Source organism: Dermacentor silvarum, chromosome 7, assembly GCF_013339745.2.
Source record: "Dermacentor silvarum isolate Dsil-2018 chromosome 7, BIME_Dsil_1.4, whole genome shotgun sequence".
In the NCBI taxonomy this organism is placed as follows: domain Eukaryota; kingdom Metazoa; phylum Arthropoda; class Arachnida; order Ixodida; family Ixodidae; genus Dermacentor; species Dermacentor silvarum.
In genome coordinates, this window is record NC_051160.1 from 57,590,000 (window position 1) to 57,615,927 (window position 25,928).

Below are 25,928 nucleotides of genomic sequence, written 5' to 3' on the forward strand. Positions count from 1 at the left end.
CAAGTTCCAGTGAGCAACCAAGATTTACGATGGGGCCTGACTGAGGGAGGTGTGAAACTTGGTACTACTTTAAACTTTACAATTGCTCACTCCTTTTACATTTTATCTAGCCTTCGCTGTACTCTTTCATATCTGCTTATTCTCCTCACCCCTGGAAGGAGTGAGCTATGCAGGGTGTTTCATTTTGGCTGCACCAAATTTTAAAAAAATTGCCTGTGGCAGATAAGAGAATTATAATCCTTCATCTAAACTACTCATTGAGGTGGCCATTACTTTCAAGAGAAATCAAAATGCCTAATTGATAATTAATTACTTTATGGCACATCTTTCAATCTACGCATTATAGCCGCTGAGTTTGCAAGGTGTATCCACTTGGAACGAATTCTCAGGACTGAACCAGTTTCGAGATATTAATTTTCGAAGTGTCCAATGAGATGCATGGGTGTTCCAGTTAACTTTTTGAGGAAAATGCTGTTTCATGCATTTAAGCACAACGTTAACGGAAACGCCCATGCATTTCGTCGGACACTTTGCAAATATCTCGAAACTTGTTCAGTCCTGAGAATTCGTTCCAAGTGGATACACCTTGCGTACTCAGCGGCTATAATTCGTAGAGTGAAAGATGTGCTGTAAAATAATTAAATAGCTGATTAGTGTAATTATGTTAATTATTCAATTCGGCATTTTGATTTCTCGTGGAAGTAATGGTCGCCTCATCGAGTAGTTTAGATCAAGGATTATAATTGTCCTATCTGCCACAGGCAATTTTAAAAAATTTGGGGCAGCTAAAATGAAACACCCTGTATAAACTGCCAAGGAAAGCAGTTTCTTTGCCAGGGCAGAAAACACTGCCCTGACAAAGATGCCCTTGTCAAATTGTCAGCTCCAGGCGGAGGCTTCCCTTGTTCTGCTGCTGATCACTTCAAGCCTCTATCTTCCCGAGACCCCTTTCTCTTATTTGAAGTGTTTACTTGGTCATTTAAATTCAACTGCACTGCCTCTCATCCCATGCGGTCTCGGATTTCGGAGGCACATCATACACATCAGAAACTGTTTAAAAGTGAACTGTACTTGTCAACCTGGAGCAAGTTCTGTTGTTCCACAAAGGAGAACTTGTTTTCCATTGGTCAATTCAGAGCAGCTTCGCCGATTCTACTCATTTCGTATCGACTTCCTCTGCCGCGGATCATTTTTCCTCGCTTCTGTATTGAGGCACAGATTCAACGGCAAGTCCTAAAGCGTGCTGTGCTCTGCCAGCTGCACATGACAACCTCCGCCGTGATCCAGCATGGAGTCTTAGATATTCCCATCAGATTTTGATTTGTTAAATCTCAGCGTGATCCGAGTGTTTGGTTGAGGATTCAGGTCCAAACTTATTACTGAAGTTCACCCTAAGGGCTTCCAACATTGTCACTGTGCAACTCGCAGACATGCCCTACTTAAATTTTACTTTTATTCTTTTCGGGAAGCTTGTCCTGTGGCATAGATGTATACATGCAGAGGCCCCCTAAAGTAGAGATTGCCGTAGTAGCTTAGTGAAATTAACGTCAATGAGCCAATGCCTGTCTGTGTGATCTGTTTATAGCTAGGAAGCTTTAAGAGTCCTTCCTCGAGTAGCCTTCATTTCAGGGCAGAGTCACAACAGGTGGTGTGAATGCCCGCTGTAGAAGCTGGAGAAACACTTTGGGCAGTTCACTTGGTCTTCAGGTGTTGACCTCAGGCCCAGGTGATAGACAACACAAGGCACCATTGGGAATTCTGCTGCATTTATTCTCAGTTCAAACAAAAATGACTTCTCCACACTGCAGAATGAAGCAAGCACTAAAATAGAAAAATTAACAAACAGAATGATCAGCCCTCACTTCTCAAGTCAATGCCAATTCAAGTTCTACGTCAAAAAAATGCACGATAACTGAAAATACAGTGGCCTTTCAGGCTGGGCTGCTGCTTTTCTCGCAGCCCTGCTGTTATGAAAAACAAAAGACCAGAGAAATTCACTCTTCATTTAACACGTACAGGTTGAAACACAACAAATGGTTCACACTGGAAGTATCTTGATACTTGCCACTCGGCATGACAACATGCAAATGCACAAGTTTACAAATGCCCAGCTTAACGTGCGCCACACCTGTTGGTGTGGGCAACAATACTCATGCACATTTGCGCAACACGGATGTGACGTTTCGCGCATTTTGTACCACTTGCAATCGAAGGGTGTGATAATGTGATGACTGCATGCTATGATGCAATGCGACTCAAATGATGGTGAAGGTCTCTAAACTATATGTCCTGAGGACATAGGTATACTGGGAGCAGGGCTTAACATTGCATTCGTTCGGAAATTGCTGGAGAAGCCAGAATGGGCCGCAACAGTGCTTCCTACTAATGATGTAAGTATACACATTTTTAACCTTGTGACTTGTCTGCACTGCTAAACTTTACTTTCTTGGAGGCATACAACATTGTGATCAATGTCTTTGGCTGAGCAAACACGAGCGCATCGTGAACATGCCATATGTGTCCTGAGAGAGCACACAACTCAGACATACGTGTACATGAACAACAAAATGAGTAACTACAGAAACACAAGATACCAAGCAGAGACACCGCTTAGAAACTGTGCACCAGTAAGAGCTCCGCTGTGTCTAAGTCGCCTCGGGATGACTGCTCTGCCGCATTTTGAATGTGGCATCTCTCCCTGTAACTGATCCTGCCTGCTACTCATTGGATTGTCTCGTAGAAGCTACGCAAGTTAACAAAAGTCAATGAATGGCAACTCAAAAGGGCAACAGCAACAGAATGGGGCACTGTTCCCGAGCCTTGCGGGCAAGCCAGCGAAGAGGCACCCCCATCCAAAAACAGGAGTTGTGGGGTAGGGAGGGGACACTCAACCCACACTTGGCACCAAGAGAGGCTCAGTTGGTGATGCGCGTGATCCTGACCGATGGCACGCCTGTCGGGTTCTGCTGCCTCGGTGGAGGTGGGGCCAGGTACCCGCCGGGTGGTGGAGGGGGCGGGTACGACATCACAGGCCCCGCCCCCGTGTACGGAGGAAGCGAGGTCGGGGGTGGCGGAGGTGGCGGGCCCGCGTGGTGGTGGTACGGAGGCGGAGGTGGGGCACCCGCGTACGACGGGGGCGGATGGGGTGGCGGCTGGTCGGGTAATGGCCTGTGGTGGTAGTAAGGCGGCGGCTGGCTCGTGGGCGGCGGCGGCGGCGGGATGTGAGTGGGCGGCGGATGGCTCGTTGGCGGCAGCGGCGGCGGCGGAGGCGGGATGCCATAACTGTGGGGCAGCGGGGCCGGCGGCGGGTAGCCGCCCCTGTAGGCTGCCTCGGGGGGTGGCACTTTGTCACCAATGGGGGGCGGCAGCTCGTGGTGCATGGGGGGCGGCTGCCCGACGTCCACAGTCATGGGCTTGGAGGCGCTGCTGTCAATGGTGGGAATGGGCATTCCTGCCATGGGGGGTGCGGCGGGTGGCGGCGCGGACGACGTTGACGGCACTGCTAGTGTGACAGGCACCACCACCGCCAGGTCTGGCGGCGGTTGCTGAAGCTGTGGCGCCAGCTGCTGGGCGGGCGGCAGCACGATGGGAGACTTGGGCGGGGAAGACTGCACCGACAAGGAGGTGGGGAAACCTCGCATGTATTTCGCATTGCTCAAGCGACGTTGGAAAGTGGCACGCAAGCCTACACGCATTCGCACACAGTGACAACTTGCACAAGTGCTATTGGGAGCCATCAAATGTGAGCACGGTGGCTTGCGATGCAAAGAAGAATGAATGGAAGCACTAACCTCCGATACACATTAATGGCAGTTGCATTCGGTGCTGCCCTCACCTTTCAAAAAACACCTCTCTCTTTTCTGAGTAGTGACTTGTCCAAATAGTAAGTGTCTCCAGCAGCCACTGGGCAGTTTAGAAGCCTTCTTAGAAATATGTGACAAAGAATTGGCAAATGGACTGGATGGGCAGACTAGCAAAGAAGATGAAATGGTGCAACCTTCCCACACGCAGGGGTCTTAAGCAGTGCGGTGAGTTAGCACCTGTGGCTGCTCAAGCAATTAATAAACGGAGCAGCAAACCATTCATGGTAATTTCAAATTGAATTCGGGAGAATTGACTTTGAGGACGTAAACAGTGTGAGGTATTGAAAAGCTGCACATAACGAAAGACAATGCAAATTGGGAAAAGCAAACACTTCTTGAGCTCGTCATAAGAGAAGAGCGGAAGCCTGCATTTCGGTGTGTTGACAGGACAAGGGCCGAGGCAAGGCAAGTATTTGCCGAGAAAAGGCGCATTATGTGGTTTTCACATAGATGACAAATTTTTTAAGTACCTTACGCTAGCATCAAGCCATTTAACTTCACAGTGTGATGGACAAGCCTAAAACAAAGGCACACTTATTTTTCCCTGAATATTGATACGGGGCATTTAGACAGGACTGTGCATGCAAGGGACACACGAAGGAGAAGTGGTAGGCTGTCTACTGGAGCTGTGTACTATTCTGCACGCCTACCACTAACCTCCACTAAAGATCCAATTTTGATGCGCTACCAAACGGTGATATCGGGGCTTTTACCTATGCACACACCACATCCTGTTATAGCTTTAACAGTAATATTTCAGATATTAGTTTTGTCCAATAAGTACTAAAAAAAAATGTAGACAACAGGACGAGAGCAAAGAGGCAGCTGCCTGTGTCGTTTGCCTTCTAGCTGGTGTCTTACTGGCAGCACTGTTTTTAAAACTGGTTCTATTTTATAATTAATGAAGCATCTTGTATAACAGACCTCTGGCTGGAAGTATCATCGGTCCTGGCTACCAGTGTCTGTTGCACACTGTGAAACAAGCAGTGCAAACAATCTCCTGTTCGTCTTTAAACAATGGAGATAACGTGAGCCAGCAAATGCACTCTGGGAGGCTAGGTTGCAGCCGGTTGGTGAGGTCTAGTGCACGCCTACGAATGCATGCAAGAGATTGGCATTGTCCTGGCCTTCATATCGCACCTGTATATTTTGTGGGCTTATCATTCATGTTTTCTACTTGAATCTCTTTTGACCACTAAGGACTCGATCTTGACAAGATGTGTACAAGATTATGTGCAGAGTGCACACCATTTGTGGCATACAAGACTGCTGCATCCATCCACACTGGCCTAGTTCTCCACAGAAACGCATCTAGCAATTACATTCTTTCGATGCATTAAGCACTGGTTCTGTGAATGGCCGTTATCCTTTATCAAACATTCAAAATGAATCGCTAAAAATTCAATTCCTGAGGTTTTACGTGCCGAATAAATGATCCGATTATGAGGCCTGCCCAGCAGTGGTAGTGGGGGACTCCGGATAATTTTGACCACCTGGGGTCTCTCAAACGTGCACCTAAATCTAAGTATACAAGCATTTTTGCATTTCACCCCCATAAAAAATTGGAGGATGGTTAAGCTTCACCTTAACGAGTGGAACGTGATAGGGTTATCGCGCCCCGTTCGCATCACATTTCTGTTTCAGTGGGCTTCACCACAACACAGAACGTGGGAAAGCCTGCTTACAAAGACCAAGCTTACACCGATCCCCTTAAAGTCAGCTTCACTTTTAAACAAATATGCATTGCTGGGAAGATGTTTTTCGAGGGGCAATATAAGTCACATTAAAATGTGAAGGCCCTAGCACCTTTTTTAATTACTTTATTAATTGTTAAATATTGCCCCGAAGCGCACATGTCCAAAACGCATTAGGCAGGCGAAGTCCGAATTTGATCTGCCGAGGATGCGAGTGCCATCTGGATAGCATTTTCGCAAGTAAATTATCCGAGCGCGCTGTGTTGGTATGGTCGAAATGGTGGAAAAGGGATTTGTGTTTGAGTTTCCTCATAACAGAATTATGTTTTCTCGTACACTCAAATTACAATCTGACGCCACCATGTCTGTAGGTTGTGGTTAAGTCGTACTTTACCAATTTGCTGACGGATTTCACTGTCAGAAATGCAATTTTTGTTCACCAAAACCCTGCACCACGTGGAGGGCCTGCGCGGTCGGAGCGGTTCGGGATGATTTTCTCCTTCGCTAACACCTTGCGCCACAGAGGGTTGGGGACGATTTTTTCCGCCACGGACGCCAACATCAACACCAACGCCGGCGCCGGATTTTCTGCAACACGGGGCCGTTAATGCTTTCGCGTTAAAAACATGCCCGCCATGGCTGCAATCAGACCCACAACCTCAAATCAGCAGTGCAATGCCATAGTCACTAACTAAGCAACAGCTATGGGTGTCTAGCAGCTCCTGGCCTAAGCCAGCACATATTACCCAACTAAACAGGCCTGCTTACTTTCAAAGAAAAGCACAAGAAACATTGCACATGATTTTTTACAGCGTAAGCTGTTATGGGCTCATTACAATAGCTGTTTCGGGTCGCGATGATGCCGCCGCCGCCGGCATCCTCCGCGTAACCGCTATCGCCGGAAACGTGAAAAAAGTACTCGATTCCCGCCAGGATCGCACCCGTGCCTGCTGCGTGGGAGCTGGATACTCTACCACTGAGCCACACAAGCGCTTGCTATCGGGACACGGAAAATACCCTATAAGGCAAACGCACGGGGGGAGGACTAGAGCCTCCGCCAGTATGGTGGCGCCATCTAGGTAAGATGCCTGCGAACGCAGCGTCCGCAGGCGCAGACGACATGCGTTTCAGATAAGGCGCGCAATCAACGCGCCCCCGAGCTGCCGAGCCTCTGCCAGTATGATGGCACCATCTAGTTAATTAGGGTGCCTACAAACGCGACGTGCCCAACATGTAAGTTGCAGTTTTGATCGGGCTCAACAGACTGCTGTGCAGAGGGCATTACAAGCCGCAGCTTGCCGTCGATGCCAGGCGGACAGTTCAGATCATTCTTGTCAAAACGAGGCGAACAGACTGCCGCGAAGACCCTGTTGTGCGTGGTGCCCAATTGGAGCTACTCTTGAGCCACTCCACCAGCTTGCGCTGTGACTGTGCTGCGTGTGCCGCGCAGGCCTGTGACTTTCTTTCCTGCGACCCTGTAGTTATTTCCCATCAGAAGCCTCAAGAAATCAATGCAGAGCAAAGGGAAATGGAAACTGTGCAAATGGTAACAGCAAAGGAAAGACAAATGTTCTCTCTGCAATTAGCAAAAATATTTCTGTTCTTGAAGTTTGTGAAGCCAGGAGCTTCGGTACATGGCACAGGAAACACAGTGACCTAACTTTCCAAAAGCCACAGCAATTTTTTTCAGTATGAGCTACCTAACTTGCAGCTACCTAATCTTCCAGAAACACAGCGGGTCCCAAAATTGTATTTGCAAACTGCCTTGTTGATGGCCGTCACTAGTGGAGCAGGGAGGCTTACCCCTTAGCATCACTGGCATAATGTCTCTGTCCCACTCAATGGTGTGTTTTCGTGTTTTTGCAGCAATGCAGCTGAAACATACACACCTTGCGAGCCAGCACTTATGTGGAAGTTTACCACGTGCTTTTGCGGCCTAATGTTTGCACGAGCTACCATATTTTGGGAACATTGTATTGTACAAGCTTTTTCTCCTCTGGACCTTGTGAGGGCCTGGAGAATGCAGTGGAAAGTGTGTTGAATATTCTGAGCACAGCTGAATGTGACATTCTTGGTCTGCTTCCTCTTTGCAGTTTTCATTTTTCTTGACACCAGTGTGTCGGAACGAAACGAAAGGGATTTTTGAATGCTAAACATGTTCCACTCTTAAAGGCGAAGCTTAAGCATCCTCCAATCTTTCTCCATGATCGCCTGGCAAATGGGGTTCCGCTGTATTTACAACATATCTACAGCAGCTTAGTAGTGCTTTGCAGAGCAGCATGCCATGGTAGAAATGATGTGCCTATGCTTCTCCTGTGTGAAGGCAGGGAGAGAGCTGACAGACAGGGGGAGGAGAGTTGACCTCGAGAAAATGCACTTTTTGGAGGAAAAAAATGAAATTTTCTTTTCAAGGATTTCGCATTCCTTTCATTGTGGTGCAGACACCCTGTGCCAGATTTCATTGTCGTAGCCAATAATGCGGGATGGGAACATTGTAGTAAGCTATTTGTTTTACCATAATACACACACAAAAGTTCACCTGGACTGCTCATTATTACATCTGAGTACAGTCGACTCTCGTTACAATGGACCCTGATGATCTAACAAAAAATGTTCCGTTTTATCCGAAGTCCGTAACATCTGAAATGCCTCACTTCCGAAACTCTGGTGGCGGTGTCTAACAACGTTATTGCAAAGAGTGAGTGACGAACGTCCAAAGTAAAAAACGAACAAAAAAAAAGTCAGTTTCGCCCGAAAGGCAAAGCATCGATTGCGATAGCAAATTAGTAGACAGCTATACGAAGTAAGCATAGTAGTTTTATCGGCCGTATAAAGTTGCAAACATTCGCTTACTAACTAAATTAACAAGCACGGTGTCAGGTGTGCACTGGTAGAAATGAACACCTCTTGCTCAATGACCGCGGAAAGTCGCTGTCAAAACGCTGGAGTGAGGAAGTGCGGTGGCAGTAGCCGCGAGCGAATTGACCTTCATGCTATCTCTCGCTTCAACGCGAACTAAACATCAAAAGCACAGTGCACACGAAGCTACCGGCACTAGTTACACTTTTTCCACATCGCAGATTGCTTTCAGCATGTGGCACCTGCACCATAAGCCGGAGTAGAACCCCCCCCCCCCCCCAGCCTCCAGTGCCTTGCACGCAAAACAAGATGGCGCGCTTCCGTCCCGCCTTCCTTCCTCGAGCGTGAGATTAAGGTGTGATCACCGGCTGACCCTAGCCAGTCTGTTGTCAGCCCGTGCCGACACCTCAAAAGTTTGTTCTAAATGCCAGATTAAAAAAAAAATTCCACTAATTTCGTCCTGTGTAGCCGATGGTCTACTGTAGTGCGGTCCGTTAAAAGCAAACTTCGTTGCATTGATAAAATAGGTAGAGCAAACTAAGGTTTAAATATGGTCCCTTATATCCAAAAGTCTGTCGCACGCGAGTCTGTTGTAACGACCGTAGACTGTACTTTTGCTAAAATCAGTAATGCTACAGGTCGGTACTTGTCTGTGTCTAATTAAAATGCTTCAGTGTTACCTGCCTCTGTTTTTCCATGACACTCAGTTATAACAATTATTAGTTATAACATCGAAATTTTCTTGGCATTTGAGTATTGTGATAAGTGGCTTCAACTGTATCATGTTAAGTCCCAAAGTTAGTTCTGTGTCCAGTGTCATACTAACTTTCTTCTTTGTCAGTTCGTGCTGCATGTATGCACCTTCTCTGGCTTCATTGTCTTTCATTTCGCATGAAACTGTCACATGAAAAATCGTTCCTCCCGGTTCACCTTATAATCTTCTCACTCGATGCAATGTCCTACCAACTGGACTAAAGAAACGTGCTAGCATTCTGTCAAACTCGCAACATTGGTGTTCAACAGTACAGCATTAGATTCACACATAATTCATATTACCATGTTCATACTGCGCCCGAAAAATCTGGCACTCGCGCATTGGGTTCTCCACAAGTCTGCACACCAGAGATGAAATCTTATTTTTAGAAACAGATAAAATACTTAAAAAGATGTTATTTTTAAAGTATACGACAGCAGCAGCTATCACGAAAGTGACAGCCTAGCATTAGTTTAGTGAAACTGCAAGAACTGTGCTCATCTCACTAAAACAAAAAAGAAGAAAACCACCCGGTAAATTGCGTGGAAACAGTTTGGTTCTGTTTAGACAAAGAGGGTGCTGCTGGCCACCTTTAACTCACTCCGGCATGCGAAAGAGCATGGGGTGTATGGGGTCCACTCACGGGCAACGAGCGCTTGCCGGACTTTAGGGGCAGCACGGGCGAGTCCGGCGGAGAGTCCTGCGGCGTGTTGGGGATGGGCGTCGAGTACAGGTCCAGCACCTGGTGGCAGATGTCTGCAAGTGCGAGGTGCAAAGGACAGATGAGGGCGAGTTACAAAATGGAAAAACTGGCATCCGTCTGTCAATGCTGGTGGCACAACAGGTAAGTGAAAGAAAGAAAAGACGGAACAGAAATCCACCTGAATGTAATCATAGGACAGGCATTTCCACCTGAACGTACAACACAAAGCTGCAAAGGAAACCTGCAAAGGTTCCTCAGAAAGAATGCCTTTGTAAGCGCTTTGTAACGAGAATGCGGCAAAAGAATGACTATCCACTGGGACAAATCGGCAGCATGTAAGAGATGTCTTGTTGGCCAGCGTAGCCTGCCAACACGGCGTGAAGAACGTAAGAAGCTGCTATCAATGGGACACCATCAAAGTGAGCAAATGGCTGGCAGTAACCAGAGGACACCTTCAGGCAAGCTATACTGATTGCTACACGTGTACCTTGGGTGCCCAGTGAGCGTCTCTCGTTGCTGGATGACAGTGCTGTGGGCTCCTACTTCAGCGTAACAAATACCTTGGACATCGCCGACGAAGATGTGCTGTAGGATGTCAATACCGACTAGCAGCCATCACCAGACAAGAAGCCCGACATTTCATGCTTGGTTTTTATCTCCGATGATGAATGAGCGAATAGACTGAATAAAATATGTTCTGTAGCTAACTACATTGCAGATTTTTTTTCTTTTTAATTTTATGCACCTGAAAGTCGAGGGTTGCCTTATATGTGATTGTGAAACTGCAGCATTAGACTCAGCCTCTAAACCCCCCCCCCCCCCCCCCACTACTTAACCAGCATACCTTCGAGCAGCTCGACGGTGATGTCCTCGACGTAAACCTCCCACCAGCGTTGGTGCCGCGACGTGCGCCCTACCCAGTCGGTGACCTCGAACTTGGAGAGCTTGCCCGCCAGGTAGACGAGGGCAATTGCGACCACCTCGGGCTCCCACTGAAGGCACAGCGTCGTGCACAGACTGCAACGCCAAGGCAACCCAGGGTTTATCTCTGCAAGCTCCCAACAAAACACTGGCAGCAGTGAAATCATAAGATAATCTGGGCCTGTGCCTCAAACACTATGTCAATCACACAGTGAGAGATGCAAATAGGTGTCTTGCTTTTCCACACAGCAGACTAGCTGCGATCAGGTGAAAGCCAGCAAAAAATTTATTGATCACCCTTTTCTAACATGCCCCATCTTATTCCAAGTGGCCAAAGATCTATGCCGAATTCAGTCACCGAAGTCAGTTGTTCGGTATGCTTAACGATACATGAGGGCCTGTGTTATGCAATGCTCTTGACTGAAAATGCATGCCAATCAAAAATGACCTGAAATCATCCGTAAACCAAGTGATGAACCATATGGACAGAAAGCACATCCGGTGTGCCTTCGGAAGGGTCAGTTCATGGCTTCAAATTTTTATGGCAGCTCGCCAGAAGTACCTCAAATAATTTTCATATCTTCTACTTTTTCTCTATCATGTTGAGTGGCCAGTCGCTCTGCATTTTTCTTTCCAGCCCCGGTAACAGATAGACCATAGAAGGGAAAACATGTTCCAGTGTCAGCGAAAATGGCACACAATGACTTGCACGTGCCAATGACAAACACAATTAGTGGGCTGATTATGGTGAGAACAGGGCACAACAGCATGCTCAAGGCAGCGACAGAGAGCAAAAAAGAATAAACCAGAAAAATAATTAACCAGAAATCTAGCCCCAGCTGTGTTAGCCTATATTCTGTAAAAAACCCATCATCGACAGGCACTTGCAAAATCCCTGCTTATCTTCTTCCTTAACCTCAGTCCAAACTGACCTTCTATGCTGCAATATCATTCCATATCAGCATATCAGCTGACAGAGATACTGGGTTAGGAAGCTAGTAGTACTGATTCACAGCTGGCCAGATTTCTTTGCTAAGATTGCAAAGTGAGAGAAAGCTATCCTCATTTCCAAAGCACTGGCGAGAATCCACGGAAGAACTCCATGTCTGTATATCCGAAATGCACTGGCTGGTGCTGTCGCAGATGTTAACGTGTTACAAAGGCTCATGACAGAAGCAAGCACTTCTTCACAAATTATGACACATCTGCATCGTTGCATGACTGTCTTATAAACAACACCGGAAAAGTCCAGTGGTCATTTTGGAGGAGCTACGCAAACACTTGAGCGAGCTGCTTGGGTGTGCCCTCACATTTTACAAATTTAAATATCTGCCGGAGAAATATGCTGCACACTAGATCGTCAAACACAACACGATGCACTCTGAAGGAGCCAAAGGGGTTGCAGGAAGACAAAGACGACGTCAATCAACACTGTCAAACAAGGAAAACCTCAGCCTGGAGCCAATGTTTCCACAAGGTGACTTGTTTTCGTCAGGGCCTTGATAAAGACGATTCCCACTGTTGATGTGATGGCTCCAGGCTGAGGCTTCCCTTGTTCCCTCTGGGTTGTGCGATGGCAGTCTGGGTCCACTCGCATAAACGTCAGAGTGGTCTACTGATTCAACTTATTTGAAATGACCAGCGGAAAACAGAATCTCCACTGTGACGAACAAAAACAGATTGATATTGGTTGGCGTAATTCACCTTAAGCCTACACCTGCGTTGAAGGCTGACCTCTGCATTTAAGCCTCCACACGGTTGTACAGGCATTTGTAAAATGCTCCTGGACACAACGTCAGCTCAACTTGTCAGCGCAACCCTAACACAACCCATTACAAGCACCAGCGTTCACAAACTGGAATTGTTGTTGCGGCTTTCAATTAGGCTGGGCTATCTTTATGCACATAAAAACATCTCTACAACAAACAACCCTGGACAGACATAACGCCTCACCTGTCATTGATGAATGTCCAGGCCATCTGCACCATCTTCTGAAGCTTTGACTTGTCACCTGCAGTTAAGAGTTGGTATCAGTGTCACACATTCTGGGGCTCTACTTAACGACCTCGTTAGCACCTTCTCGTAATAGCCAGTGCTTAACCAGTACCGTATCAAAGCTTGGCGGTCCAGTGCTCAAGAACGTACAGTCAAAAGCCAAAGTCTGGAGACCACAGATGTCACGGCCAAAAAAAGAAAAAGAAAAAATAATTGTTTCTTCACAGCCTAGGCATGGAGGCTGAAATCAAATGCAGCTGTGCTACAAACTGTGTATATATGGGGTGTTACAGATAACAAAATTTTAAAAAATCACCCGTGCCTGCCTCTGAGATTACTCACAGAGGCAGGCATTATTTGTACAGTGAATACTTGAATAATTAACACATTTCTGATAACTAGCTTTTTAAACTAATTACTTCATGCCACATACTGCAATTTACAAACTGCAGCCTGTGACTTGAATTTTAAACACATATCTACTTGCAGCAAATTCTGAGGATGACAACCCCCCCCCCCCCAGTTTAGGATATCCATTTCCAGAGTCTGCAATGACATGCATTGATGTTCCAGTTAACTTTTAAGCTTCAATGCATAAAAAGATGTTTTGTTAAAAAAGTAAGTGGAACAGTGCATTTTTACACCAAGTTCGACTGCGCTTATCTCAAAACTACTGCTAGTTTCAAAATTCGCTCCTAGTGGATGCGCTGTGTGAAATCACTGGCTTCAATTTGTGTATCGCAATATGTGCATAATAGTAATTATAGTAGTTAAAAAGTTTATTAGTGAAATTTTTTTACTCAGTCAACTATGCATATTGATTCCTAGAGTAGGTAATGTACACCTCTTGAAGTATTCAAACTCAATAAGTGGGTTTATGCTAAATGCGACAAGCAATTCTTGAAATTATGTCAACGTTAAGATAGGACACCCAGTATGGTTGACCAATGCAATGCATTGTGACAGTCCCAGATTGCACAGCTGTGCTAGAAGAAATTTTAAGTCTTCACTGATGCCATGGTCTATAGATTTTGCTTGCTATGCTAACTGACAAGTTGAAAAATTTTAGTGTAAACTATGGTTACTGCGCAAAAAACATGCCACAGGTCAAGATTACAACCGATGTCAATAAGCAGTTGTAATCTTTCCTGTGTCCTGCTTTTTGTGCTGCCCCCCCCCCCCCCCAACCCTAGTACCTGGAAAAATTACCAACCAGCTAATCCATCACATCTTTAGAGTAAAATGCATAATTTTTAGGATTTGTTTACGGTTGTAATAACCTCAATAATTTACTAGTAACATTTTCTTCTTTATGCCTGTCTTAATACTAAAGTGCCTTGAAAAGAAGTTAAATAATGGCCATGTCATGGTTAACTGTAGCTTGCTTATGTTTTTCTGTTGGCAACTATGAACGTTGTGCAAATTCCTATGTTTTTGTCAAGCATGGCATGCATGCCATTGCTGCCTTGCTGCGACAGGATGTTGGAGAAGATGCAGTGTCAAGTACTCATAGCCCTACAGTACATTTAGAGTGCACTAGGAAGGAACGGAAGTATAATTACACATTTTGTAATGTACTTTGACAATGTTTCCCATTTCAGTCAGCATTACACATTAGTGAATACGAGAAAACAATGTGTGTGCGCACTTGTCAATGGCAATGAAAAACTTAATGTACTATATTTCCATCCTTCATGGTGGACACTTTCACGGAGTTCATTATAGGACTGGTTAATTTTTCATTAAACAGAGGCAATATTTTCAATATTAAAACTAATTTTTGTACTTCGACCAAAGCACGTGTAAAAAACTAAAGCCTGGAACTTTGTTTATAAGCACACAAATGGCCTGTCCATAAAGCATTAAAGACCAATCAACAAGCTAATCATATTTCAGCCATCTTAAGCAATGCAGTCACACATTTCACGCAACGGAACAGAACAGAAGCAATATGTGAAGGGCGTCAAGTGAGACCTACCTTTGAGACACTTGGCATACTTGAGAAGAAACCCGTAGGGATGACTGACCTGGAGGTCAAACTTTATTGTCTGCAGCAAAATTCGCTCCATGGTCATGACTTCTTCCTGCATTGACACACAACAAGCGCATAAATTTGCACATGCTTGGAACTGACATGCACCCGCCTGCAATCGAGTGTTGCCTACAGGCAACATACCAAAAGACATTTTTTTTTATTGCTGCATTTTGGTACTGAGTATAAAGTTTCTGGCCAAATGTCTTCGGAAAACACTGAATGACAGGCAGCAAGCGTCATATGTTGGTTTAGTGCAAGAACGCTGGACGAGGAAGAAGACGTATGGCACGTGACGCTTTCTTTTGAAACCACGTTCAGAGAAGACAGACCGATGCAAAATGTTCGGCTGCAGTGGCTTCACACGTGTGATGTAAAGCAAATTACATGTGACACCTACAGTTCACATATGACGAGAGCTGTCTGTACAAACTTCAAATGAAGCCGAAGGTTGCTTGGGGTGAAGCCTACTTCCAGTTTTCTGCATGATGTTTACCCCCTATTGCTGAAAAAGTTTCCGCAATATCTTTTTCTTTTTTGTTCATTATGCTTATTCTCGATGTGTTTCACACATTTACATAGAAAAAAAACTGTTGGGGGGGGGGGGGGGGATTCACGGATGCTGTCATAAAAGGTTGGGCGCGTAGGTACTTGGGGCTAAATAACAGTGCTTAGACAGGATAAAGGGATGAAGCGCTGCTTTCCGTCTGCCCTGTCCCACACATTTGCACTGTCCCACACGCTGTTACTAGGTAGTTCAACATGGCACTGTACATGCGGATGCATATAAAGAGAGATTCATGTGCGCCATTACCTGCTTAGAGAAAGCACCTCGAGTTACATTGAGAACAGCAGTCCAAATGTAATGTGAAACACCTTGCCCATTATTTCGTGCTTCAAAATTCAGGAGGCTCAACCACAAGGCCACTGAGCTTTGCGGAAAAGCCAACCTCTCACTGTTGAAACATGCACATGTGGCAGGTGATGAGAATACAATGAAGGGGTGATTGAGTGATTAAATTATAGGGACTAACCTCCAAAGGCAACACAGGGGGGCTATGAGGGACGCTCTAATGCTGGGCTTCGGATAAATTCTGACCACCTGGGGGTTCTTAAACATGCACCAAAAGCACGGCACACGAGCATGTTAGCATTTCGCCCCACCAGAATGCGACTTCCACAGGAGGGGGACTGAACACGCAACCTCCCATTCAGCAGCAGAACACTGTACTCACTGAGCCACGTAGAGGAGAGGGGGAAGCTGTGTGCTAAGTCGAATGCCTGTTTTTGAGGAAGTCTTATTTCTCTGGGGACTGCCTAATATGTTAATGCAATGTTCATCAATGTGGTCTTATTTGCGCAGATGCAGCTGCCTTGGCATGCATGCAACTAGCCCCTCAGAGCAAGCATGTCACGGTTCTGCTGGGACGTTTTAGCAGAGTGTGATGTAGGATTCCTTACCAGGACATGCGTATGTCCTAGTAAGGGATCCTGCATCGCTCTCCCCTAAAACGTTGCACTCTGCCACGCCGAACCCAGCAAATGTGCCCGATCTGAGAGGCTGTGTCACGTGCGATTTCTCTTCATTGTCTGCCATGCAGTGGTGCACACTATGGAATAGACTGATTTGTACAACGAGTTTCATTGTGCTGGTAGCAGCATGCCAGTAGTAGCAGTGCTTCTTAGTGGGTTGAAAGGCAACTATTATATGAAGCATCTTGTGAAAACCCCGCTTAGCCCTTGAAGTCAAAAGGTGAGAATAATAAGATTCTGCAATAGGAGTGGTGTTGAGGAGACGCATGCCCCAACTTCCCCTTAAAGTTCAACTAGGAAAAATCCACAGTGGCATTCTCCTCGGCATTCCCCACAATATATTGCCTCGAACCCAAACACAGCGAGAAATCGGCAAGGGCTACTGTTGCCATGGCACCGGCAGGACTGATGTGCGCTGATTGTGGTGAAATCAGTCTAGGTAATTTGCCCATGGCAGGCAACCAGGATGTGATCACGTGTTTCCATGTGTGGGGATGCGCGACTATCACGCATCCCCTGATGTTGTTTTCCCCGCATGGCTCCCGTCTCCTTTAGTCCGGCTTCACCGTGTAGCTTTACAGCGGCGAAGGTCGGTGTGGTTGCGGCGTATTGCGAGAGATGGCACGAGTGTTGCGCTGCTGACGCCACCTAACGGCGAGGTTACTTGGGTGCAAAAGGAAGAAGGCGCTTCCTGTTTGGCATGGGGTCAGCGAGCAGCACGCACGGACACTTCCAGCCCGCTTCGTGCCAGCCCGCTTCGTGGGACCGTCGCGCGAGGCTAAGAGCAGGACACCGGAATGGACAAACTCTGATCGTTTGAACCCGCCACTGCTCGCGTGACCGTACACGTGAACGACTAGGCGAGGGTGTCTAGCATGGGGCGAACATATTCGCTCGCTATCGGGTCACGGTGAGTCGGACTTCCTCGATTTGTAGCGCGCCCATCGGCGTAGTAATTCGGCTAGTGTACATTAGTGCATGAAAGGTGCAATAAATGCCCTTTTGATTGTTTACACTACTGTGTTGTTGTTCCTTCGTCCCAAGAGCACATGTGAGACCCCACACATGACACCCCAGAAACAGAGCTAAAACACTGGCCGAGTAATCCGGCAATGTTGCACTGACCTTAGGGTCTTCTCCAAAGGACAGATACTGCTTATCGGTAAGGAAAGAGCGCGCCGTCTTGATGATGTCCTTGCACTTTTTGGGCGTCTCCTCCACCTTGCCCGCCAGGAAGAGGCAGCAGCAGGCCGTGATCTGCAACGTGCATGGTGGTCTAATGATGATGCTAAAAACTATTCCCTATAGCTAGGCGAGTTGGTTAGTGGCGCTGTGAAACAGGCTAACAGTGCTGAGAAAGACAAAATGCAAAACACTGAGAGCAGAGGACCAGTATTGGTTCATGACTTCTCTAGCTGTTGACAGCTGATCTATCGAAAAAACCCTTGGATCATCAGCAAGAAAACTTTGCACCACAAGTTAATATAGACTCGATGTTGACAGGTATGGTGCAATGACACTTACACTGCAGCATCACATTTGGAGAGTGCCTATTCTCCACGAATACAGACTTACTCTGCATGAAATTTGCATGCTTGTGTATTGCAGAGAAACTATAAAAACAGCTGCGCAAGCTAAACTAGGCCTGGCACAACAGGAAAACCACTGTGCTTGCAAAAAGCAAGGACCACTGTCCTCCATGATGCAGTAGAGTATGATGAAACAGATGAAGGGACTCACAAATCTGGGGAATGTCTTGAAGGAGTGGAACATGTAGAAGCGGTGGAAGTACACCACGCCTGTAGCCATGGTGTCATAGCGACTGGGAAGGGACGTTAGTCAAGGTGCAACAAGCATGTGTAATATTGTATGGCTTGCACAATGTGCTCAGCCATAAGCTGAATTGAGCCAGAGCTCCTTAGTTTTTACCATTCTCTTTTCTTCTTTTTTTTTTATTTGGGGGCAATTTGGCAATAATACCTGCAATGACTAAATTGCTGCTAAAGAATACCAACATAAACACCAGAGCTACATTTTCCCCAAAGGAAAATTTTCAAAATCTTTACTACTGCCACCTTGTGGTAGTGAGTTGCATAAGCTCTTGAGAGTTAAAAGCCACGCTTAGCTCGCTTCTCAGCCACGTGACCCATTCCGCCAGGACCCCTTTGATTCGTGGCCAGGGAATTCGCATGCCTGCTACATTTACAACCAGATTCATATGTTCCATTGTCAGAAAAATGGTGGTCACACCATCAGCAGCTGCTACAGGTGCCCTCAGTAGGCAAAAGCACAGCCTTTGAGATTGGTTCCTATTGCTCTGAGGGAGCCATAACTGTGGGGACTGGACACCACCTGTGCTGAAGTGCAGTAAAGAATGAAAAGAGCAAACTGAGCTAGAGAGTTGGTGGCACCGTACTTTAACGAGCAGGTCTAGGTCTCGTCTGTACATGACGGCCGCATGCTGCAAGTGGGAAGGATACAGTCCCATCTTGGTGCCGACGTTGATGATGAATCTCGCACCCTCCCGCCGGTACCTCTGCTCCTTCTCCACAGAGATGCCATCGAGGTAGGAGGGTGTCTTCCGGAGAGCCTTCTTGCTGTAATACCAGTTTGGCATCTTCTGCTGGGCCTGCAAGCAGAGCACACAAAGTCCAGCGAGTTTTCAAATGTTCTGCAACTGGCACAAGCTCCCAGGAGGATGAACAGATAAATGCCCAAATATAGCCTGAAACAATGCAAGTATTTCGCCCAAAGAGTCTACTGAAAGATCCAGCAGAGACAAGTGAGCAGGTTGCTTACCGTAACATTTACCTTGAACTTAGAAAGCTTCTTCAAACACAGAGCGTTAGGTGCAAATAAGACAGACTTTTTTGAACTGCACTCAATCTTTAGAGTCTGCAAAAAGAGTTACGCACCTTTTCGGCGTCGGTCACATATGGGGAAGACTTTCTTTTCCCCTGCACGTAAACACATTGTTAGCCACAAAAAAAAAAGGTGACACACCAGTCTGGCATGCAAAAGGAAAGGGCTTTACAAGTTGGCAATGGTTGAAAATGAAGGCAACGTGGCGTACACTGAGGTGCTTGCCAAACTCTGCTGGCATATTTGTAAAACAGCCGGTCTCCTTGCAAAAATATAGCAACTGGAGACAATTGATGATGCCACAGTCAACAAAAGAATGTCTTGTCTATCACCGAAGTTAACTAAATCAAAGTTTGATTACCAATATAAGAAATATAAACACAAGCAGAAAAGTTGATCTCAGTAGAACAGAAAGTTGGGCTAGCTGGTATCGGCTGTAACATGGAAGGCAGGTCACAAGAACAAGACAAGACAATACATAATGTAAAGTGCTACACTCACAACTGAGTTTACTGGAAGAAAACTTACTCAGCATTTTTCATGTGCACACATAAAGGTTCTTTCCCGCCAATAAACTTTGGTTGCGAGTGGAGCGCTTTGCCTGTCGTACCTAATTCTTGTAACATGTCTTTCATGCAATAGTATATTATCATGTTCAGAAAAGCTGATGTCTGCACATATGCTGGGCATAATGATTATAATTCTGTCGTGCCTAAATCAACCTGGCAACAAATTTCCTTTTAACAAGATATGAGGGTCAGCTGAAAAGTAACTCACAGTCATAATAAATTTAATCACGAACAGGATGGCACAAAAAGGAGACAGGACAAGGCACTACTCTCAACTGACATCTTCATTCAACACACCCCTACATATAAAGGAAAGACATACAGAACATGTGCAGAGCAAGAGTTACACATAGTAACAACTCAAGAGTTGCACACGTGGTAAGAACAAAGGAACATTCAGACTTAACATCGCTATTTTTTGTAGCTCAACCCTCCCCTTATAAACATGCCAAAACTAAATTATGAGAGTTGCTCACTCTTCGTCAGTAGACTTTATCAATGTGTTGAGTGTGCCTGCTTTTGGCAGTGTGCTTGAGCTTCTCAGGAAAAAAAAAGTTGTCTTGTTTAGATAATGTTTATGAGGTGATGAAACCGTTCATTCGCATACCATGACTTAGAAAACAACTAAATTTCATGCATCAAGAACAGCTAAAGTAGATGAAGCTCTCATAGCTCAGCCAAAGTGATTGACTCATCAGATGTACCGACCCAGCTGTCACATTACGTAACCAACGAACTGCCAACCTGACGAGACTTTCATCAAGAGTTGAGGAAATACGCTGCATGAATAATTTTGCAGCACATCATCGTTCAGTTGCCAATGCTTCAAGCTAGTACAATTGCTATTGTGAAGTTAAAATTCGAAACCATTCTGGACCCCCCCGTCAATGCCTTGCATTCCCTGCAAATTTCACCTTTTCTGGAATCTAAATGCGCTGTCACACTAGCAAGACATTCAAGATAACCTGGTCTGCCAACAATGTTGATTCATTACGGTCTTTGCCATAACACGGAGCACTCCGTTCGCCTAACAGGTGCTTGACAGTATGCTTGTGACAGTAAATGGAGCAAAAAAAATTAAGAAAGACAGAAAGAATACACACAGTGACACTGCAAAAGTATGTGTTCTACTTGTTTGCCTGTGTTCTCTGCACCGTTTAAATTCACAAACCATGTCGAACCAACTCAACGTCACATGCTTCTGCGCTTAATACGCTCCGCTTTTGGCGAGATTGCCGCCGTGAGCCTTGTGACCACTGCATTGGGCTGACCTGCCCGCTAGCTGGTCAGCGAGTACAATAGGGATGTGTGGACAATCAACAAGACAGGCAGGAGAGGAGGTGGTTGTGGTCAACAATGAATGCAGTTACTTTAGTTATTGTAGGGACTTTAGGCAGAGCACTCAGATCGTGTCAGGTATGAAGCCTGCCCATCTGCACATACTCTTTCTCTTGAAGCTAAACATTTCGACAGAATTACCTGTCTGGTTGGGAAAATTGATTAAGACTTAGAGATTGACTCCAACCAAATAAGGAAATTTACTAGCCCGACGTTTCGGAACCAATTCGGCTCCTTCTTCAGGGGGTATTCTTCGGAGGTGTATAAAGAAGAATACCCCCTGAAGAAGGAGCCGAATTGGTTCCGAAACGTCGGGCTAGTAAATTTCCTTATTTGGTTGGAGTCAATCTCTAAGTCTTAAACTCTTTCTCTTTGTGCCATGTCACATCCCACTGCTGTTACGCACTCGGAGACCAGGCCGGGAAGAACACAGATCCCCATCAAGGAAAATTGAAGAGTTTCCAACTCGTTCACTTTTTATCCTGCCCATGGAGAGTACATTGGTATTAAAGCAATGAAATGTTTTATTTAAAGCTTCATTATTATAGTAATGAAATAATCAGTCATTGGTTTATTGTATTATACAGAGCTCAAACTTCACTTCCAGCATATCAAAAATGCAACTGTGAGCTTTGCGTCGAGCCTCCAGTGCTAAAGGTCAGCATTTTGAGACATCAAACTCAGCATAGCTTGTATGATATGTTGGTAATTGGCAAGGTTCAAAAACAGCAAACATAGTGTACCTCCAATGAATGTTTACGAGGTACCAAATGAGACAAAGAATGCACTCTAGCATGCCTGAATTAATGCTAGTAATAAAAAGATGTAAATGAAAAAAATAAATAAATGTGACGCTGCCAGAGGACATACCGCAGCAGACAATGTTAAAAAAAGCAAAAAAAAAAAGAGAGAGAGAGAGAAACATTATGTGCATTCACAGTGTTAGTGATAATGTGATTAGCCAGTGGTTGGTAGAACAGCTTTGTCTAAATCTTGTCACACCACAAAGAAATATTGTACTTGGTCGTGTCAACGTTGGCTCAGAGGGATTAGCAAGGATTACCACTGAGACTGTTGGATGACTGCCTGCTGATTATGAGCATCATGTTGGTAGTGTGACAGCACCTGACGGGGCTAACTTAAGGCATGCGTCTTGCCACTAATGATGGGCTGATGGACACAGTGAGCTCTCTGATCACTGAGGCACTTGTTAGGTTGAGACAGCTAGTTCATTGTTGGGAACAAATGTCTCTCAATGGTGACGGTGTTGAAAAATAAGTGTACGCTCCTACATCTACATCTACGTGTACTTCCACAATGCTTTTGTTACATTTAAGCATTACTGCTCTGTGAGTTACGGGTGAATGTGCTTTGCTTTTCAGCCGGCCTTCATAATTTAGGTGCAAAAGCACGCAATAAATTTATTACACGAATGGTTTTGCTAGCAAAGCTATTACCTATGAAATAATTTAATCCCTACAGATTTCACTAAGTCCATTCGCTTTGCCTGCCCTGTCTTAACAATGCAGTCACTGCATTTTTTTCTACCATTGCAGTGGGTAACACCAGCAAAACACAGATGTTACACGCACTTAGGCTGGGATAATGTAGCGATTCACTTTCAATTCTTTTCTCACTGGCTTGAGCTGTGCTCTGCCTATGTCATCACCAAGACTAACTCGTCTTGAGTAGTGGATGCAAGAGAATTGAGTGAAAAGGATCATTGCATTATGTCGGCCCTACAGCACACATTTCACTGCATCTGAGCTAGAGGCACCAATCACTTCTGAAGATGTGCAGTGCCGTCCACTGCTGTGTAAAGCGCGCGAGTGGCCGGCGTTGGTCTGCAGGGTGGCAGCCGCTAGGCCCAGGAGCATGCGCAGCCTAGTAGACATGTAGAACTGCTTTCGATGAGTGGACACGTTGAAAAGCAACCTTTGTTTACCCAAATATGCACTCGTCCTGAGGGCACTTGAAGCACCGCAATAGCCATAGAATGATTCTGAATGAAGCGTATGGGGTGATAACACCCCGGCCTTTCGTAATAAATGAAGCACACTCACGGACTGTTCGACATAACAAATTAAGGCGCTCACAGACATCACCTCTGGTTAAATGCAACGCGCACAAGTTTGCATCTTCATAGGCCACGCATGCTCCAGGGCACGCTATTTCGGACCCGGCAACCGCCGCCAGGTCACCAGGTGTCGCCCCGCAGAGCAAGGACAGCTGTTCGCGCACTGTACCGAGCAGTGGACGACACTGTACATAAGCACAGTGCCACCAGTGAACAGGCGCCCATTAGTTCACGTGACACAGGATGACTTGAATAGCATTAGTCCTTCACAACAAGGGTGCAGTAAACACATAATCACGCTTCTGTACAACCTTCAAGCAAAGCACTCAGGTTTGCAGTGTCACGTGACAACAGTGGGCCTCTTCGATTACCCGTCTCTGACAGTTCCGGACTGTCCGACAAGCTGCACACGCAACGCTCATTGGTTGAAAGCACTGCTTCGGGCAGTTCGGGACTGTCAGGGACAGATAATCGAAGAGGCCCAGTGAGCAACTATCAAGCAGAGTGGTGCATGATCCAATGTAATGCTACTTCTGTTTCAGGAAACTATCCAGGTGGCAGAAAATACCGCAAGTGCGCTCCAGAGCAGTTTTTAGGTGCTCCATAAAAAGTGTGAATGCGGCACTGCGCGGCCAAACACAAAATATCACACACGCACACGCACGCACGCACAAAATTCAGTGCAGGTGAACAGTGACGTCACAGAGATGCTATCGGTAGATGGTGGATGGTGGTGAAGCATCGTTGGGTGATGGCAGGGGCACAACACGCAGAACGCACGAGCACACACGACGAGTAGCGACGATTCAGCGAACAAGTCATTTGTGTGGGCGTAGGAACCGTGGCCAACGCCATGCAGGCCGTTTTCATTCTTTTAACGCAAGTCGAGCTTAATTTCTTGTGTTAAAACTGTACGCGGAACGACGTGGTCACTGCTGACCTGTGGTCTGCTCGCTCATTCCAGACGAGGACAGGTCGCATCGCGTCACACGATACCCCCCGTCGTGGGAAACACTTGGCTTAAGCTAAACGCCAATTAACAACAAGATTCCTACGCCCGACGTTGGCGCCTGGCAGAAATGTAGAGGCGACAGAAGCGGCGTTTCCACGTACCTTCGGATAGGAATTTACGGTAATTCAAACGGGCAGTGGAGCAGAAGGCAGTACTTTTGTTTGCCGATATGTTTTAAGCGTAAGCACTAGCTCCACCCATCAGAGTTCATGCGTTCTGGAAGAGTGAAGACGAAATTGCAGAGGGTTAGTAGGTGCGACTTCATGAAAATAACGCGAGACTGACACTTTTCAACATCACTAACGGCGATACGCTCAGTCCCTGCGTTCGACTCGTAGTAACTACAAAAATAACGTCACACAGCATATTACCCTCAAATCAGACATTGTTAGACATTATGTATTCATTTAGCTATAAAAGGCCCTTCTACAATGAAATGTAGCAGTGCAAAATGTAGCCGATCACGAATCTCGTAGGGCAAAAGAAATCGATGTATGGATTGCGAAGCTTTGTTAACTTACCCTGCTCGACTTTGAGGTATTCATTGTGGTCTCTATGTGGTAACGATTAAAATAAATACTCGCCACAGAAACAAATCAGAAATGAAACGGCGCAATTACACACTTCGCGTCGACTACACAGCAGCCATTTTTTTTTCCTAGTGGAGAAATGATGATGATGATGATGCCTCAATCAATGGCACAACCCATTATGATCGAATTTTAAAATAATTAGTTTAGAAATAAATAAGTATTAACAATTAAAAGAAAATTAATGAATAATTGACGATGGGAAATGACCCGATAATAAAAAAATTACATTTTGTAGGTTCACTACGGTTCACTTCGTTTTCGTAGAGTAACTACCGCTACCGAAGGCAAAACAAAACCAATGTTTAGTTTAAAATATTACTAGTTGTTTAATTAATACCAAGTAAAAGTTGTTTTCATTTGCCCTGTGCGCATTGCCCTGAACGTTCTGCGCATGCTTGCGTTTCTACTTGCGTGATTTTTATTGCTATAGCAATTATATGGACACTTCTACCGGATTTCTGCCGTCACCGTCGCCGTGAGGTTCCCTATAGATAAAATCTTCGCCGCGCGCCGTATGCCCGAGCTGAAGCGTGCGGGGACGCGCGCTATCACGGAGAGCGCACGCACTCAATCACCCACGCGCAAGCAAGGAAGCGGGAAGCCAGCGCCGGAGGGAGCGCGCGGGGGGGGGGGGGGGGGGGGCGCACTTCTACGCTGCCAACAACCGCGCTCGTCGCTCGTCCGCACCGTCGCTTATCTCCACACGGCTCTGACCTTTATGCCCCGTGCATTCGCCGCTCAGTTTCCGTTGAAGCGATAGACCGCACGTACCTTCGCCCGCTGCTGCGGCGTATATATGCGCTTGCTGCCAGCGTTTTGACAGTCGTTGTCTGCAATCATTCAGTGTGATCTATTCATGTTTGTTTGTGCGCGGTCACACCACGCTTGTTCAATCAGTTAGTAATAGTCGGGCCACATTTTCCAACGCACGCTACACATGCAATGCTGCCCGGGTCGGCAGTGCAGCGCTACAGGTGTGTCCCTTCGCACGCGCTGCCCACGGGAAGCGCTTCTCATCAACACCACCGTTTCACACGCGCCTCCTCGTGGTCATCGAGTCTCTCTTCAAGTCGGTCTACTTACGCCGCAGCACACCTGCTTACTTAATCAGCTCATGTTTACT

The 25,928-nt window shown here is 46.1% G+C and overlaps 1 protein-coding gene across 2 annotated transcripts; it reads right to left on the bottom strand.

Annotated features, from left to right (window-relative positions):
• Positions 1-1,746: 1,746 nt before the first annotated feature.
• On the bottom strand, positions 1,747-24,884 carry LOC119458074 (cyclin-K). Of its 2 annotated transcripts, XM_037719885.2 has the most exons (11): positions 24,734-24,884; positions 24,314-24,428; positions 19,270-19,311; positions 18,835-18,983; positions 18,095-18,176; positions 17,480-17,611; positions 14,768-14,873; positions 12,748-12,805; positions 10,718-10,890; positions 9,814-9,926; positions 1,747-3,608 (listed from the first exon to the last, which is right to left on the bottom strand). In XM_037719885.2, exons 4-11 carry the CDS (start codon positions 18,969-18,971, stop codon positions 2,916-2,918), a joined length of 1,494 nt encoding a protein of 497 aa, XP_037575813.1. In that variant the 5' UTR covers positions 18,972-18,983; positions 19,270-19,311; positions 24,314-24,428; positions 24,734-24,884; the 3' UTR covers positions 1,747-2,915. The 2 variants fall into 2 exon arrangements, with proteins under 2 accessions (XP_037575813.1, XP_037575812.1); XM_037719884.2 differs by lacking the exon at positions 24,314-24,428.
• Between the last annotated feature and the right edge of the window lie 1,044 nt (positions 24,885-25,928).

Bases quoted from the DNA above. Each gene is read 5' to 3' on its own strand.
- LOC119458074 (XM_037719884.2), bottom strand. From the start codon at position 24,757: ATGAATACCTCAAAGTCGAGCAGG. The intron at 17,612-18,094 runs GTGAGTCCCTTC...TGCACGTTGCAG, and splicing joins TCAAGACATTCCCCAGATTT to ATCACGGCCTGCTGCTGCCT. The intron at 10,891-12,747 runs GTGAGGCGTTAT...TTGGCGTTGCAG, and splicing joins TGGACATTCATCAATGACAG to TCTGTGCACGACGCTGTGCC.